We start from the raw sequence: 15,408 nt of genomic DNA, 5'->3' as shown, positions 1-15,408 counted from the left end.
CCTACAAGCTTTCCTAATCTTTCCCTCCTCTCTCATATGTAGGGTTGCTTCTTTTTGTAGTCCCAGTTCAGACCCTCAAACCTTTGTCTAGTGTTTTCTGAATCCATGTTCGCTGTCTCTTCTTCTTTGAAGGCTTTTCAGAAGAAATCCTGTCTGTCTTGTCTTGCATGTTCCCCATCTCCCTTTGACGCTGATGGATTCTAATATTTTCTGAAAACTCCTCCTGATAAATAACTCTCGAGAATTCTTAGTTCTTTAAGATGTTTTCCTTGTAGTCTGTTATAATTACACCTTATTGTGTTCTGTGAATTTCCTAACCTGTCTCTGCTAAATACAGCGCTCTCATTGACAATGCTATCAAGCTGACATTGTTCTCACAGTTTTCTTTCGTTTCTGTCTAGTGGTAAGAATTATATCCAACAAGGCTTCTTTTCTCATTAGAACCCCTATTTTCTGCATCCTACAGCTGTATATGATTTAGGACTATTTCAGTGATCTGTGTTTTGGTGTCTTCATAACAGATCATTCAATACATTCATAACATTCATAACAAATGCATTCACTAATGAACAGTATCAGAAAGTTCAGACTGTGCTAAAACTTGGTATGACATTTTTTCCACCATCATATACCACTGGTAGTCTGTAGAAAATGGGCTCTGTACGACCGCTGCATTCTGAATATGGATTTTTTAGAAGCTTTATCCATGTCTTTGACCTGTGCTTTCTGTTTTGACTCTCTTCTTAAAAGGTCTCTTCTCAATTGTTTGCAGTCCTTTAGAGTAGAGCATTAAAAACCCTAGCCAAGACTATGACCTTCTGGATGCCGCAGCTAATTGCAAACAAGTAGCTTCCATCCCCGCTTGCAAGCATTGCTGGAATGTTCAATCTTGCCCATTTTACCCCAGGTCCAGCATTTCTCTGAATTCAGCTATAAATTTTGCATTGACTGTGTATACTGGAAAACAGAGGGCCCATTTTCACATTAATAATAAATATATAAAGCTGTACCTATTCTCTAACTCCATCACCATCATCCTCATGAAAATAATATTTTATGTGTACATGTCATCTCTCATATAACTATCTCACAGGTTGTTTAAAAGCATGGGTAAGTATTATTGTCCTCATTTTTTTTTAAATGGAGACAATAGTATTGCAAGATAAAGCACAAAAATATTTCAGTAGGTACTCAGAGAACAGAATAAGACAGTTAACAAATAACCCACCTCTCCTGATTCCTGCTTATAGATATTTTGCACTGATAGGACTCACAGAAGATACTGGTTTCAGTGTTGTACACTTGTGCCAGATAGATAGTGTTCTAATACAGTCAGAAGCAAACTGTGAGCAGGGCTGGGCAAATATTACATCTTTCATTTTAGTGGCCAAGCTGAATAATCAAGTAAAATATAATTTTAGATTAACACAAAATAAAAATGTTTTATTTTGACTAGTAAAATAAAATATAGAAAAAATATTCCTGTTTTCTTCTAAATAAAATGTTTTGATTCTGTTAAAAGAAAGTTTTAACCTGAAATGAAATTTCTATTTCATGTTTGGGTGACTTACTTATTTAATCACATATCATAACTCTTTTAATAGCAAAAATTCACTCAAAATTCCAACTACAACATAAGGTTTTTATCAAGTTCCTTTGCTGTATTTAATCCAATTTCTTGCATAGCCTCTATGGCAATTTTTAAAAATAATATATTCCCCAGAAATTTTTACCCAGATCTACTTGACAGTTCCTGCTCTGAATAGATAAGACAACGAATGCTTCAGGAGCAGGAATATTCTTGTTCCCATTTTGCAGTGAAGGATTTGAGAAAGGCTGAACGTGCCTAAGATGGTGGTGTCAAATACTTCAGGCAAGCGATAGAGCCTCTGAAAGGCTTTCGAAAGCCATGTGTCCCTCCTCCTACGTCACCTTGAGATCAGAAGTGTGTGACCAAAAGGTGAGGGGCCCAGGATGAGGCAGGTGGAAGAATCATCTCACACACGTATGCCTGTAGCATCGTGTGATCAGACCCTGGTGACAGAGGGACTTCTGCTCATCTCGGAGGAGAAGCTGTGGCAGCAGGGAGAAGAACGTGGTCCTGACCGACAAGACATGGATTTCACCCATCAGCTGTTGGTGAGGAGCCTCAGGAATGAGGCCCCAGAGACAGGAGCCCAACACAGGTCATCAGAATTCATCCTTCAGCATTTCAGGAGCTAGGTCCCACTTTCGTTCCCCCCCATCTGAAGGTATGAGCCTTCAGGACGTACAAGCCTTAAAATCATGAGTCGTTCTGTCATTCTGAGCTTCTACCTACCATTAATTTTCAATGGCTATTCACCATCTTTCTATGGTTTGCTTCACTTTTGTTTTAAAAAGTAAGTTTTATGTGTTAACTTTTTGTTGTTGTTCTCGTTGATGGGTCAACTGTTAGCTCACCACAGCGTAGGCAGAGCTGTCACTCGAGGAGTGGGCACCGTGTGACGTGCATGGCGATGTCTGTCGTGGTTGCTTTAGGTGGGATATCGGTTAGTGGAATAAAAACTCAGCTACTTCCTTCGGGGCGATTGATCAATTTGTTTTCCTCATCTTTGCTCTTGTTGACAACAAGCTTGATGAAATCAGTCTTTCCGAAGGCAGCACAGTGGATTTGACAAATCCTGCAGAACTGCTGGAGCAGATCCCTGAGTTTGCTGAGGAGCTGATGGAGCCTGAAGATTGCTTCCCCGAAGGTAAGGACCTGCATATTTCGTTGCAGTGCTGAGGTGAGAAACCTCCTCTTCTCTCAGTGAACATCTCTGCACCTTCACGCCACGTTGCTCTGGCTGCTTGCAGTATCATTTCACTGGATGCACTTCATTTCTTAGATACTGTAATGCTCCAAACACATACTCGGAATCACTTGTTAACATTAGTCTTTGGATTTCTGAGGTGAGATAAGCCAAAAGCATGCTCTAAATGGCTGTGCAGCTTCTAACGTGCTAGGCTTTTTCATCATGATTTGTGTCATAGAGGGTTTTTTTTTTAATATGTTGATTTTTCTAACTTGGCCAATGAAGATTTTTGCCTTCCGATATGTGTGCATGATCAAATTTGGTAGAGAACTACAGAGATCAGGATGTTTGTGTTGCTTAAATGTGTATGGGCAGTTAACAGAAACTGTCTGCAGAGTTCATAAGTCCCAGGGACTCTCTTCCATTTGTTTTAAAGGGTGTTAAGATTAGCATGTCAAGTAACTTTCATCTGACCAGGCATCTGTTATGCGTACGGTATTTTACTTAATTATTTTAGATAACAACAATTCATATATACATAAGTGCTTTTAACACCCAAATAAGTCAGCATTTTATTTTTTTAACAACAACCTGCTCCAAAACACAGGTTTAAAACCCAGCTACATCAGAAGATTTATTTTTAAATCAATCCATAAGGTAAATAATATCCTAAGCTATTTCTTCTTAGAGTGATTTCTATTCCAAATATTAGCGCACTCAAATTTCTCATTTTCCTTTAAATCTGCGTTAGGAAAAATAGGGTTAGCTGAATGTTAGTATATTCCCTTGAAAATTCAAGGTTTATTATAAATAAAAACAGAGCTGCTCAGATGGGAATGGACAGAAATGATTTGCTGGGTATACAAATGCCCCTGAAGTCAGCAAAAATGTGCATCTCTATATGTGTGAGAAAGATGATTGAATGAGGTAAGGGAGCCCTGCAGGGCTTACAAATGTCCCTGGGATCTAAACATTTTTTTGGCAGCGCTGCTTAAAAGCAGTAGCCAAAAATTAATGCAGTTGACGGAAGAAAGCATGGTACTATGCTGTAATTATTCTGGTCCATACAATAACATTTAGAAATTAGATCTGGTATTTTCATTCTTTCACAATATATTTCTTAACGAGGCTAGTGAACAGCACTCTATGTTGTGCCCTGCGACACGAGAAATTATAATTGCTTAAACAAGCAAATGCTATAAGACCACTGCTAGTCAAATGCCACAGTCTGAAACTGTGGTTGGCCATGATCACCTTCCAGTTTTTAAAAGAAATAAGATGGGCATTACACAACCCATCACTTCATTCAGTGCACAGCCCTGATTCATTCCCAGAGCATTCTGTAATTTGCTGTCTTAAAATAACCAGAACTGCCCAAACCTCCATGGTGCAGGACCACATCAGTATCAACCCAGTTTGTCAGATCTTCTCCGCTGCTGTGAATGGTATGCAGGGTTGCAGTGGCAAGTGGTGCTCTTCTAGATGGATCACTGGAAGCTTTAAGCCAGTTTTGAAGCCCACTCATCATCCTAGCAGCAAAGAAATGTAGAAACGAAGGCATTGTGGGCTGAAACTCAAGCTTGCCCAGGGTTATATCCACCCTTCTCCCTTCCCCCTGAGCATCCCTGCTCCTTTTGCCTTTTATTCCTCATCTCTCCTAGTTCCTCACTAGTCCCTCTTCAACTCAGGGTATTTTCCTCTTCTCCCAGGGCACGACCAGCTGAGCCTTGAGCTCTGAGTGGGAATTGAAGGAGACCCTGCTCCCAGTGCAGGGTGGCTGGGGACAATGGTGATGCAGTTGCAGGTGATGTCCTCCCCATCTCATCTGCTCTGCCTTCCTGTGCAGCACATACTCATGCAGAGTTTTCAGAGGCTAAATGCGATCACATTCCTCATGGATTTGGCAAAAATGCATAAACTTGACATGTGAATGTTCACTCATAAAATTGCAAGTCAAAGTGACATAAACCGAAAGTCCAAATGATTCTGACTGTGATGACATTAACATTTGGTTTTATTTATGCAGGGAAACAAAGTGTTTTCCTATAATATTCTTCTATTAAATACCTTCCAATATTCTTACCCAAACTTATCATTGCAGTTAAACCTCATGCAGTTATCACTTCAGTCTACTCAAAAAACAAGCAAGCAAGCAAACAACAGTCTAGTTAGCTAAGATATGACAAGGTTATAAAGTACTAAAATGGAATTTTTGAAGGGCAAACACTGTGCAAATTTATCTAGTGTTGCCTTTATTGGCTTGTAATAGAGAGATACAACAATATTTGGGAGAATGACCAGGTAATGCTCGTGAAAGAAAATTAGGTGAGATGAAGAGGAAGAGCAGAGGGAAGGGTTAAGTTCCTACCTTGTTAGCTCACCAGCTATCTAAATTCAAACTATGACATTTCTAAATACATCCAGCATAGGTTGTGTCCTGAACAAATATGTTCCAGATTCAGCCCCCTTTTTCAGATAACAAAGGCAATGAAGATAATGCATGTTCTTGAAATAGTTGCTGAAAGTTTGCTGAGGTCACGGTTTTCCCGGAGTTGAGTGACCCAGATTAGCCATAGGTCATTTTTCTTGGGGAGATTTGTTAATTCGTTATCATCTTAAAATAGCTTTGATTAGGGTCAATAGGGAATATTCTTTGGCCAGGAAATGTGAAGCCAAGGTAGGGTCACAGCTCTGGCAGCTAGCAAGTATTGCTGGGAAAAACCTGATAGACATGGAGAGATTGCCAGTTGATGGGAAAGCAACATCTAGGCAATGCCAGCTATTTGGGTATTTTTCCCTCCAGATGCCTTGCAACACTCCAGTCCTGTTACCTCCATTGGTATGTGTTCTCAGCATCAAAAATTGCTATCTGTTTGGACATTCTTTTCTGTGTCTCACAGAAGGTCATCCAAAGAGACCCCCTGGCCCCAGCACACTCCTCTCTCCCAGACCCTAATAGGAAAAAGTTTTCACCGAGTCCTCAAGCGTAATTCCCCGGACGCAGCCCGCTGGCAAAGGTTTCAAAGGAGTATTGTCAGATGGTCGTGCGAGAATGAGCTACCTTGCTCAACGCGCGGTTGATCGCAACTCGTGACACCAAGGACGCCCGCAACCTGTTTTTCATGTGACCACGTAGGAGCAATTATCGCAGCTGGAAAATGCCATGCACTACAGTGAAGCCACTCTGATTAATGGTGGGATCTGCGTCATGCCCTCCCCAAATGCAGTTAGGAGCTGTTTAGAAATAAAAAAGCGAAGAGGTGCTCAAACAGACCGTTAAACTGAACAAATCTAAACTGAGCTATGGGGACTACCACCAAATTATGTTTAAAAGCTGAGTAAAACCAAACCAAGCCCAACAAAACATGTTAACTGTCATCTTAGGGAAAAAAACCACAAAGCAAACCCAAGTTTTAAGGTATCTTTTTCCTCTGACCGTAATATCTGAGATACAGCATTTCTTTTCTATCAGGAAGGGCATGCTAGTATTTTGTTGTATACAGTTTTCAGATGTCATAAAACTCTTACAGCCCTATCGCATGTACAAAATTAAATTAATTTGGGTTGGACAGGACCTCTTGGTTTCCACTCGTCCACCCCCTCGCTCAAAGCAGGGCTGACATTGGTGGTGGATCAGGCTGCCCATTGCCTTTGTTTCAAGGCGTCACATCGCTATTTGTAGTGACCTCCGAGAGGATATGTTTTGAGGAGCGTAGGAGCAGATAAACAAGAAATATACCCTTGGAAAGCCCTTGGAAGAGTGAAAACACCTGGCAGTCTGTGACTTTGTCAGATGCTCTCTTGGCAGCACCCAGTTGTAGTACACAAAAGACTCGAATCTCCATGTGTGTCCTGGGTACCCAAATGCTGAAGGCAGTGATAGAAAATCTCTTCTGCGTCAGCCCTAGAGCTGCACAGTAAAAACCCAGCCATGCATGCCAGTGGGTCAGTGGGGCCAGAAGACGTGAAAGGGGTTAAATAAAGAGGATCTGCAGAGGTCATGTTCCCTCCAGCATGGGGAGACAGCTGGGGTCTTACAAAGGGACTGCAGCCAGGCTTGCTCTCTTGCTCGAGCATACGCAGCTAGCCAGACTGGTCATTAGAAACCCAGCTTGGCAGATACATACATTTAAACTCATGTTATGAATGCCTGCCTGCTTGAGTTTATGCTGAGGAAGCTGTATTTTCTTTATGTCGAGCCAAGCAGTGCTGTAACCAGCATTCAAAGCTAAGCAAAATATTTTTTTGTCCTAAAATTGAATGTCCCAATAATTGAGAATTCTTGTGTAAAAGTAGCTACAAAATTACTGCTATTTGAATGCATGGTACTAGACTTACTGGCCCACAGCACAGAAGAAATTCCCGGTTTACTGAAGAGAATCCATCCAAAACATATCTAATAATTTTATGTGAATTTGAATGTATATGTTGGTGTGGACAAGCAGTGGATTTGTAAAAAAATCTGTACTCAAGCCTGAAATCAATAGGCTTGGCTGTCATGCATGCAGGAGGAAGTTTTTGCAGTATAGCTCCCACATTTACAAAGAGGTTTTTTCCCCAATGCACCAAGGTAATACAATCAGATCTAGCAGCTCCATGATTATAATGTACCAGGCTAGAAAATGTGAATGTGGAACCAAAGGAATATATACACAAAGTGCATTGTAAATTAAATTCCTTCTGCCTTTTTTTTTTTTTGTTTTGTTGGAAGGTGGTTTTTTTTGGTGGGTTTTGGGGTTTGGTTTGTTTGGGGTTTTTTTTGTTGGGGTTTTGGGGTTTTTTTTGTGGTAAGTTGTTTATCATTGTAGTAGATGCTTAAGAGCTTTCTCTGTCACACCTGCATTTAGGGCACATTTCAATCTGCAGTTTGTGACTGTGCCGTAAGACACCCCAGTGACTGAAGGGAACAATTCCCTTGTTAAGAAAAACAAACAAAAAGTAAATAATATCATGGTATACTGATGCATTTGGAAAGGTTTCTTGGTAAATAGGTTTCTGTTTCATGAGAAATGATATGTAATGTTCAAAGGGGAATTGAAAACAGGCGTTGTTCTTGGACAAGTTGACCACTGATGCAGTTCAGTACAGCTTCACTGATTTACCAGCAAATAACTTGACCTATCGCAGGGACTTTTTCTTCTGTTCTGTTTCTCTTGAGCAGTAACCAACTACCCAAAAGGCCATGGTGGAAATTAGTCAGTTTGCTCTCAAAAAAGATGTAGCCCAATGTGAATTTCAGTGGTAAAACTAAGTCCTGACTAAATCACAAAGTGGTCAGCTTCTTCTGCACAACCTGTTCCCTACTAGCACTGATTTTAGGGGGACAGCACAAATCTATTAGACAAGGCAGTATGAGTAATGCTGTTATAAGAAATACTGAAGGGTTTATTCCTGCTTTGACACTTGTTGTGCTAAAAGGTGTTAATGAATAGTCGTCTTTGTGTGGATAAAGTAAATAGCTTTCAAAACCTGAAGCTGGGGTCTGCTGACCACCTACATTGTTGTAGAAGCCAGCTGGAGTTATGATTGCTGAGACCCTCACCAGGTCATGCTTTAGACACATTGCAATGTTTTTTATTTCACAGAAATGAAAAAACAACAACAACAACAACAACAACAACACAAAAACAAAAACAAAAACAAAAACAAAAAACCCACCAAAACCCAACCCTATTAGAATGCTGACCAAGGTCAGGTAAACTTTTTTGTTTGATTATGTGAGGCTTCTAATTCAGCATTTAAGCTTGGGTCACGGTCACCAGAACAGTAGGCTACCAGCATTATAAGAGAGTCCAGAAAAGAACAGGCATGAAATAACAGTCAGTGAGGGAAATCAGAAATTTTTAAATTGAAATAGAACATTACTAATTCATTTAAAGACCTGTTTGTGGTCAGTTTTCTTTTTTTCTTTCAGTTTTCTTTTCTTCTGTTTGATTTATGAACAGTTAAAAATAGCATTTCATCTGAATTGCAGCCAGCATGATTATTCGTGGAAGTGCTACTTGACATTAGTAATTGTATCAGAATCTGGTCTAAACATTTCTGAATTGGGCCCAATCAAAAGCATGGGATTTAATAGCGCTGTGATTTTGGGCTGACTCATCTGAGAAGCTATTTTGGATTTTTCAAGGTATTACTGTCAGTAACTAGGACTTTTTTTTTTTAAGATCATAATTGCATAAAAGCCATCAAAGAGGAAAAAAAAAAAAAAAAAAAAAAAAGATTAGTGGTCCTAGCCGTCTTTCTGTCTTTAAAAATACCTCTCTGTACCTGTAGATTATCAGATGGAAGCTGACTGAATCAGAAATAGCCTGGTTTTACGATTTTGCAAGTATTTTCCATCACAAATGAAGTGACTTTAGATCTCGTGCTGCCCTGCTCGTTAGTATTTAATTTGAAGGTGATCCCCTAATTTTAGCCGTGCCTGGGCTCAGGTAATCACATAGGCTCCCTGAGTAGTGGAAAGACAGAGGCAGACTCCTCCAGGAAATGATTCATCCAACTATTATGAGGTAGGGAAAACCACCTGGAAGATCCCAACCTTTTCCAACGGTAGTTACAGAGCATTTCTACTCTGTAAGACCATGACAGAGCATGTCATGCCTGTTACTAGCTGAGCCTAGGCATTCATCTAAGAGACTAAAAAGCCAAGTATCCACCTAGGAGCTAACAGGAGAAAAGAGGGCAAAGTTACTGGACAAATGTTTTAAGTCAGAAAAAAGCTGATTTTTTTCCAAATTGAAACTGTTTATGGGAACAGGTAGGCTAGTGGAAAGTTTGTTCTGCTAAAAGCAGTGGTTATTTCCAGTACAAAGGGGGATTTCTGGTTAACATGAGAAATCCATACTTACGTTGTGAACAGCCTGCTCATTAGGCTGTTCACTTGACGAATGAGGGATCTGCCCCCAAGTCTTTGATCTTCTTGATCCAAAGCTGAGTTGGCAATGAGATGGCCAGTGTACCTGCATAGCAGCACAGAGCGCGGACCAGACACCTGAAAGCTGGTAATGACCATACAGGTTGTGGGGAAAGTGTAGCGTAAGAGTTTTCTGGCAGCACTGCTAAGAGATGCAACTAATAGTCCCCTCTGTCGTGACATGCCGGTGGGACTATACTGCATGGGCATCTCTAAGCAGAGCTGCCATATGAGTATGTTAGCTGGTACCATGCAGTATTACATTCCTGAAGTCTGTTCCATGTACCTACTTCCTAAAATACACCCAAATCACACACATTACTGTCTCTGAGCACTGTACTGGTTTTAGCAAAAAGTAGTTACTAACATGATATCCTTTTATCCCTTGACATGATTCTTTGGTGTTCATCATTGAAATGCTTAGAGGGGTAAAACTTTCCTTTGCTGGAGTGGTACCTGACCTACAAAGAGGCAGAGAGATGTTTCTTACACTTCTATCTTCTCCTAGCATTATGCCCTTCTCAAATATTTTGATTAAATTAGTGTATTTCAACTGAGCCCAAAATTTCTCTGAATTCCAGAACACAGTGATAAGCTGGAAACTGGTGTGGGTCTGTGTGATGGAAGCTTTTAGAGGACAGGTAGTTACTTGCACCACTGTCCCATTACTTTTGCATAAATGGTTTACTGTCCTGTCACACCCATACCAAAACCTCGTAGAACCAAGACCCTACACCTACCAAACACCTCAGAAATGTGAGGGAAAGGGGAGCTCTGGGAATGATTCATGTACGAAACATGATAGTCACATCCTACAGTTCTGCTGCTCCATAGAAGGGATATGGGATAATAAAAAAGTACAGAAAATGCCAGGAGGACCACAGCAGACTTCCTCCTGGCAGAGTCTGCTGCCAGCACAGACCCACTTCCAGCTGCTTGGGAATCCCGGCATCCCGGGAGTTGCACTTGATCTCCTCGCATATCACATGCAGCTCAAGCGCCTCAGTTATGCCACCTTGAATTAGCAGCATCTGCTGCCTGCGTAACCTTGGCACTCACCCTCTTTCCTTCCCCAGCTTCCTTGCCTACATATTATTCCTACTTGCAATAACATTGCATTACATCACCATAGTGAGATGTCCTCTCTTGTCACTTCTGAGCAGTTGTTGTGTACTTCAAGACATGCTAGCGACCTTGGCCACCTTTCAGCTACGGAAGCAGTTGGCCTGTGATTTTTTTTTTTCTCATGATGGGACTTATAAATCTCCATTAGCTAAGTCTCTTTCTATACAACACATGGATTAGATGTAGGGTAAAAAGCTTGCTTTTTGGAAATAAAGTAGTTTCTGAGGGTCATTATCAGCAAATGTGAAATTTGAGTCAAATTATCCAACATAAGGCTGAATGGCCAGCCTGGAAAAGGACAAGTCCTGGCTACCAGGGTGTCCTCTCACACAATTTTAAGTTCACACCCAGCATGAGGCAATGCACATGGTGCTTTTCTAAATGGGAAAGATGGATCTGTCCATTCCCAATGACAATATCTTTTTGCTATAGCAAATTAATGTTGCTAAAAAGACTAAAAATGGCCATGGCTTTTCCTATCAGAGATCCGTGTGTGGTGCCCATTACCACCACAACATTTAACTGTCACAAAGTGTTTGTCACTCAGGTCAGAAAGTGCTATGAAGTAGCAGTGGGGAACCCACTGTGGACAGAGCCTGGATATCTAAATTTCTGCTGGCATCAAAGGGGATTTAACCTCCTAAATACCTTTCCAAAGCTGTTCTAATGCCTTGTTCAAGCCCATGAGAGTCCAAGAGATCAAAATCTGCTCCTGCTTTTGCTGTCTGAGTCCCTTCAGCATATTGGTCCCCAGCACCTCCTCCCCTCATCTCCCTTTCATCAGATTGCTACTGTTAATCAGTAATTCCAGCAGTATCATAGTACTAAGAAAATATCCTTCCTCCATTCAAAAGTATGTGGAAACTATTGGTAATATCCGGCTAGAGTCATTAGTCCTGATCAGCAGTGCTACCTGAGCTCAGCTAACACAATGCGATCAACCTAAGGCACTGGTGACTCGTGGCCAACATATTCTGTATCATAAAAATCATTGGGAGAAATCACTGGGGCAAGTTTTAAGTGATTTTGAATGTTTGGGGTTTTTTTAATAGAGGAGTGAGAGAGGCAAAAGGAAGGCAGAGCAGAAGAGGTCGGTAAGAAAAACAAGGAAGGAAAGACTCCATGCAGCAGTTTATTGCTAGAAGAAATCTTGTTTAGCAGCTCCTTATTGCAGCTTTAAGAATCAAATGGGCTTTTTTAACAATTGCTTTGTTTTTGTTTCACTCCTTTTCAGTTTGTGTGCGATTCTTCCCATGCTGTTCAGTGGACATCACAAAATTTCCGGGCAAAATTTGGTGGAGGCTGCGGAAAACCTGCTACAGAATTGTTGAACACAACTGGTTTGAAACTTTCATCATATTCATGATCCTGCTGAGCAGTGGAGCCCTGGTAAATGTTACAGGATTTCCTAGCTGGTTGAAAGTGGATGTGGGTCTCAGAGAAGGTGTTCTCCAGTTAGCTGTCTCTAAGACCTTACAAGCCCTTACTGCTCACTTCTCAAAGCAAAGCATGTTTGGGGCTAAAACAGGTCTGCTTTTCTGATTTCACCTGTTTTTACCATATAGGGGAGAATTTTCTTCTGTTATAACATAAATTCATGACATGCACATATTTTGAAAAGCAAATCCATAAGGAAGTCTGCGTAAGGTGTCCCAGAATTACTACTTCAGTGTCCCGTAACTGTTCTGATGTAGTTCCCATCTGGACTCTTGTATTTTGCTCCAGGGATGGCTTTTTTTTCCTTTTCTTTTTTTTGACACATTTTGTAACCAGCAAAACAAAATCACAGCTTTGCAGGGAGCACTGAATCAGCGCTACACACAGAGGTAGTGGGTGCCTATCATGTTTTGAATACACCTTAGCTTAAACCACTGTACCTTCCCTGCACAGATAGCTCCTGCTTGCATCCAGCTGAACGTGCATGTATGGAGGCCGGCTGGTCATTGCCCAGGACTCTGATAAGGTATCCTCTCCTCCTGAGATCCCACTGCCTACTGGGATTATCTCCTCTGTGTTATCAGCCCTGGGCTCTGTGTAGCGATGGCAGCCAGCATGCAGTTTCTCAGAGTCTGGCTTTACGAGCCAGCTTGTTCTCTCCATGCTTTGAATCCAGTCTGCTGTGCTAGTCGTTCATCCTCACCTTTTCCTTCCCTCCTCCAGCTCCCACAAGGCTCACTTAGATAAAAGAGTTAAGCACCTCTGTTTGAGGCCGTTGCTTTAAGCTCCCATCCAGTACACATATATTTACATGGGTCATTTACATGTGTCAGGAACGTCACTGAAGTTGGTGGGATTTCTCCCAGATTTTTAGCCAGTTGCAGAGCAAAGGGATATATCAAGAGTTCTCCAGGTCTGGTAGTCACTAATCTTTGACTTTGTGATGGAGTAAGAAATACACCTACTAAATTTGCAGGCAGTACCGTGTTTGGACAGGTTAGCAGTCTTTTCCTGGAGGTCAGGATTAACTTCAGTCAAATGAATGAATCTGTCTTAAATATTAAGAGGAACATCATCCTAGATAGGTTCCTGCTTCACCTCGTCAGGAATAATCACGGGCAGAAAGGCATGATGCCGGATGACTGGTAAGGTAGCAGATTTACCTAAAAGAGCTGGGGGGGAGAACAGGCAACAAAGAGGATAGACTACGCTACATCACAGCACCACCACGCGAAAGCCAAAGACCCCACTGTATAAATAAGCATGTTCTTCCACTCCAGTTGGCATCAGGGAGGCCTCAGCTGGAGCACTGGCTTCAGCTCTGGGCATTGCACTTTGGGAAAGACATGGGCTAATTGAAGAAACTCCAGAAGAGAGCAACATAAATTATCAGTGGCCTAAAAAAGGGGGAAAACACGTAAGTACTGGGTTTATGTAGTTTAAAGAAAGTCTCTGTAGGGAGACAAGAAGATGGAAATACGTAAATCTTGATGCAAAATGAAAGGAATAGACCGTTCTCCAGGTCCACCAGAGATGGGCTGAAATTTCACCCAGTGGATTTTATTTTATTTTGAAAAGCGAGGGGCTGAAAAACTTGGATAAATAGTAGACTGCTGAAAATTGTCATAGCTTTGGTGACATCAATGAAGTCTGACAGTTTTTGCACCAGCTTGAGGATCAGCACGTTAATTTTTTAACACATTTTAAAGGGGGCATGTCGCTTGCTATAATACACTTTAGACAAATACACTTCCTTACATATGTAATTAAAAGTGTCTTAGATACTGAGCACTGCAATATAAATCTCATTTAATTTTCATTGCATGCATCCATTTACTTTTTTTGCGATTTTCAATTTAGCCAGTGCAATTCCATATATGGGCAAATCATGCTGCATTTTCTCACGTGTCAACACTGCCTTTCGGTATTTGGAGACACTGGAGGGAACACACAACTTTTTCCTTCTGATATTCTGGGGTGAGCTCTTCCAAAAACTAAGCTCATCTGGCTACATCCCTAGGACATGCTAAGTTTTCAAGGGAGTTTAAAAGCCAGCATAGCTTTGTATGGCAGTTGAATCACCAGAATATATCTATGACTTACTGCAAAATATCCAAAAAAATTTCTTATACATTTAGGCCATAAACACCCAAACTGAGACCCTGTGTTTTAATAGTAATTGTGGATAACACTGCAAGTATCCTGTTTAACTCTTTTTCTTAACACACAAAGCAAAGCAGAAGAAATAACCCTTGATGATGTTTTATATTGCAAAGATTTCATCTGTTGTCACCGTGAAAAAATGCAAAGCACCAGAGTTTTGTCATTTGGGTAATATCCATAGCTCGTGCAAAAGTACAGTGCACCTGAGGCATTCAGGTAGCCTATTTTTCATCCTTTATTAAGCTGCTTCCTGACTCACAGTGTGCTTTTAGTAGACAAAACACAATGTACTTTTTGACAAGTTAGTAGAAAATAGGGAAAGCAAAGGAAGGAGAAGAGGAAATCACTTTAAATAGTTTGTTGTTATTTTTTGCAGTAATTGCAAAGTACAGCAAGTCATCTGACAAAGTGAGTGAGCCCCTACAAGAAGTGATAAACTCCAATCTCTCTGTGTATTGTTTTCTGTGGCTTTCTCCAACAGCTCTTTCACACCCTTGAAATATCATTTTTGAAGGCAAGATAGGAGACCGAGTTGCAGCGAAAACATCACCCCGAAGTGTGGGGACAAATGGACAAGCTTTGGCACAGGCTGCCAAAGCTTTCTTGTCAGTTTAATTACTGTTCCCTGGCAGGCAAAAGAGCAGTGTGACTGCTTGAGTGACAAGTAACACGCTTCTTGTATCTCCAGGCACCGGGTGTTTGCTAACTTTTTGAAGTTCCTTAGAAAGTAGCTACAGATCTTGAAATAGGTAAATGCAGGTAATTAAGATGATTAGCACAGACCCTCTCAAATAATGTTGTTTCTTGCTGCCAAGTGCTCTGGGTCACACGGTGGGACAAGAGTAACATATCAAAACCCGGGTCATCCAGTCATCCATGGTACAGGGACGCGGGAGCAGCTGGTGTAATGACAGTCACTTGAGTAGCTGGGGAAGCAGACCGTAACCCCTGCTCAACATAGAAACCCCAAAATGGGTTGTAAATATGCAA

At 41.1% G+C, this 15,408-nt stretch overlaps 1 protein-coding gene across 5 annotated transcripts in view; it reads left to right on the top strand.

Moving 5' to 3' along the window:
* The window catches only part of SCN5A (sodium voltage-gated channel alpha subunit 5), a 218,959-nt gene that overhangs the window by 166,675 nt on the left and 36,876 nt on the right, over window positions 1-15,408 (top strand). For all 5 annotated transcript variants that reach the window (XM_075746729.1, XM_075746728.1, XM_075746727.1 and 2 more), the window contains 2 exons: window positions 2,615-2,735; window positions 12,053-12,207. In XM_075746729.1, the coding sequence (XP_075602844.1) occupies window positions 2,615-2,735; window positions 12,053-12,207 (276 nt within the window). The remainder of the gene's footprint in view (window positions 1-2,614; window positions 2,736-12,052; window positions 12,208-15,408) is intronic.

Source organism: Balearica regulorum, chromosome 2, assembly GCF_011004875.1.
Source record: "Balearica regulorum gibbericeps isolate bBalReg1 chromosome 2, bBalReg1.pri, whole genome shotgun sequence".
Lineage (NCBI taxonomy): Eukaryota > Metazoa > Chordata > Aves > Gruiformes > Gruidae > Balearica > Balearica regulorum.
The sequence above is the reverse complement of the archived record's forward strand: the minus strand, read 5'-3'. Positions and strand labels throughout refer to the sequence as shown.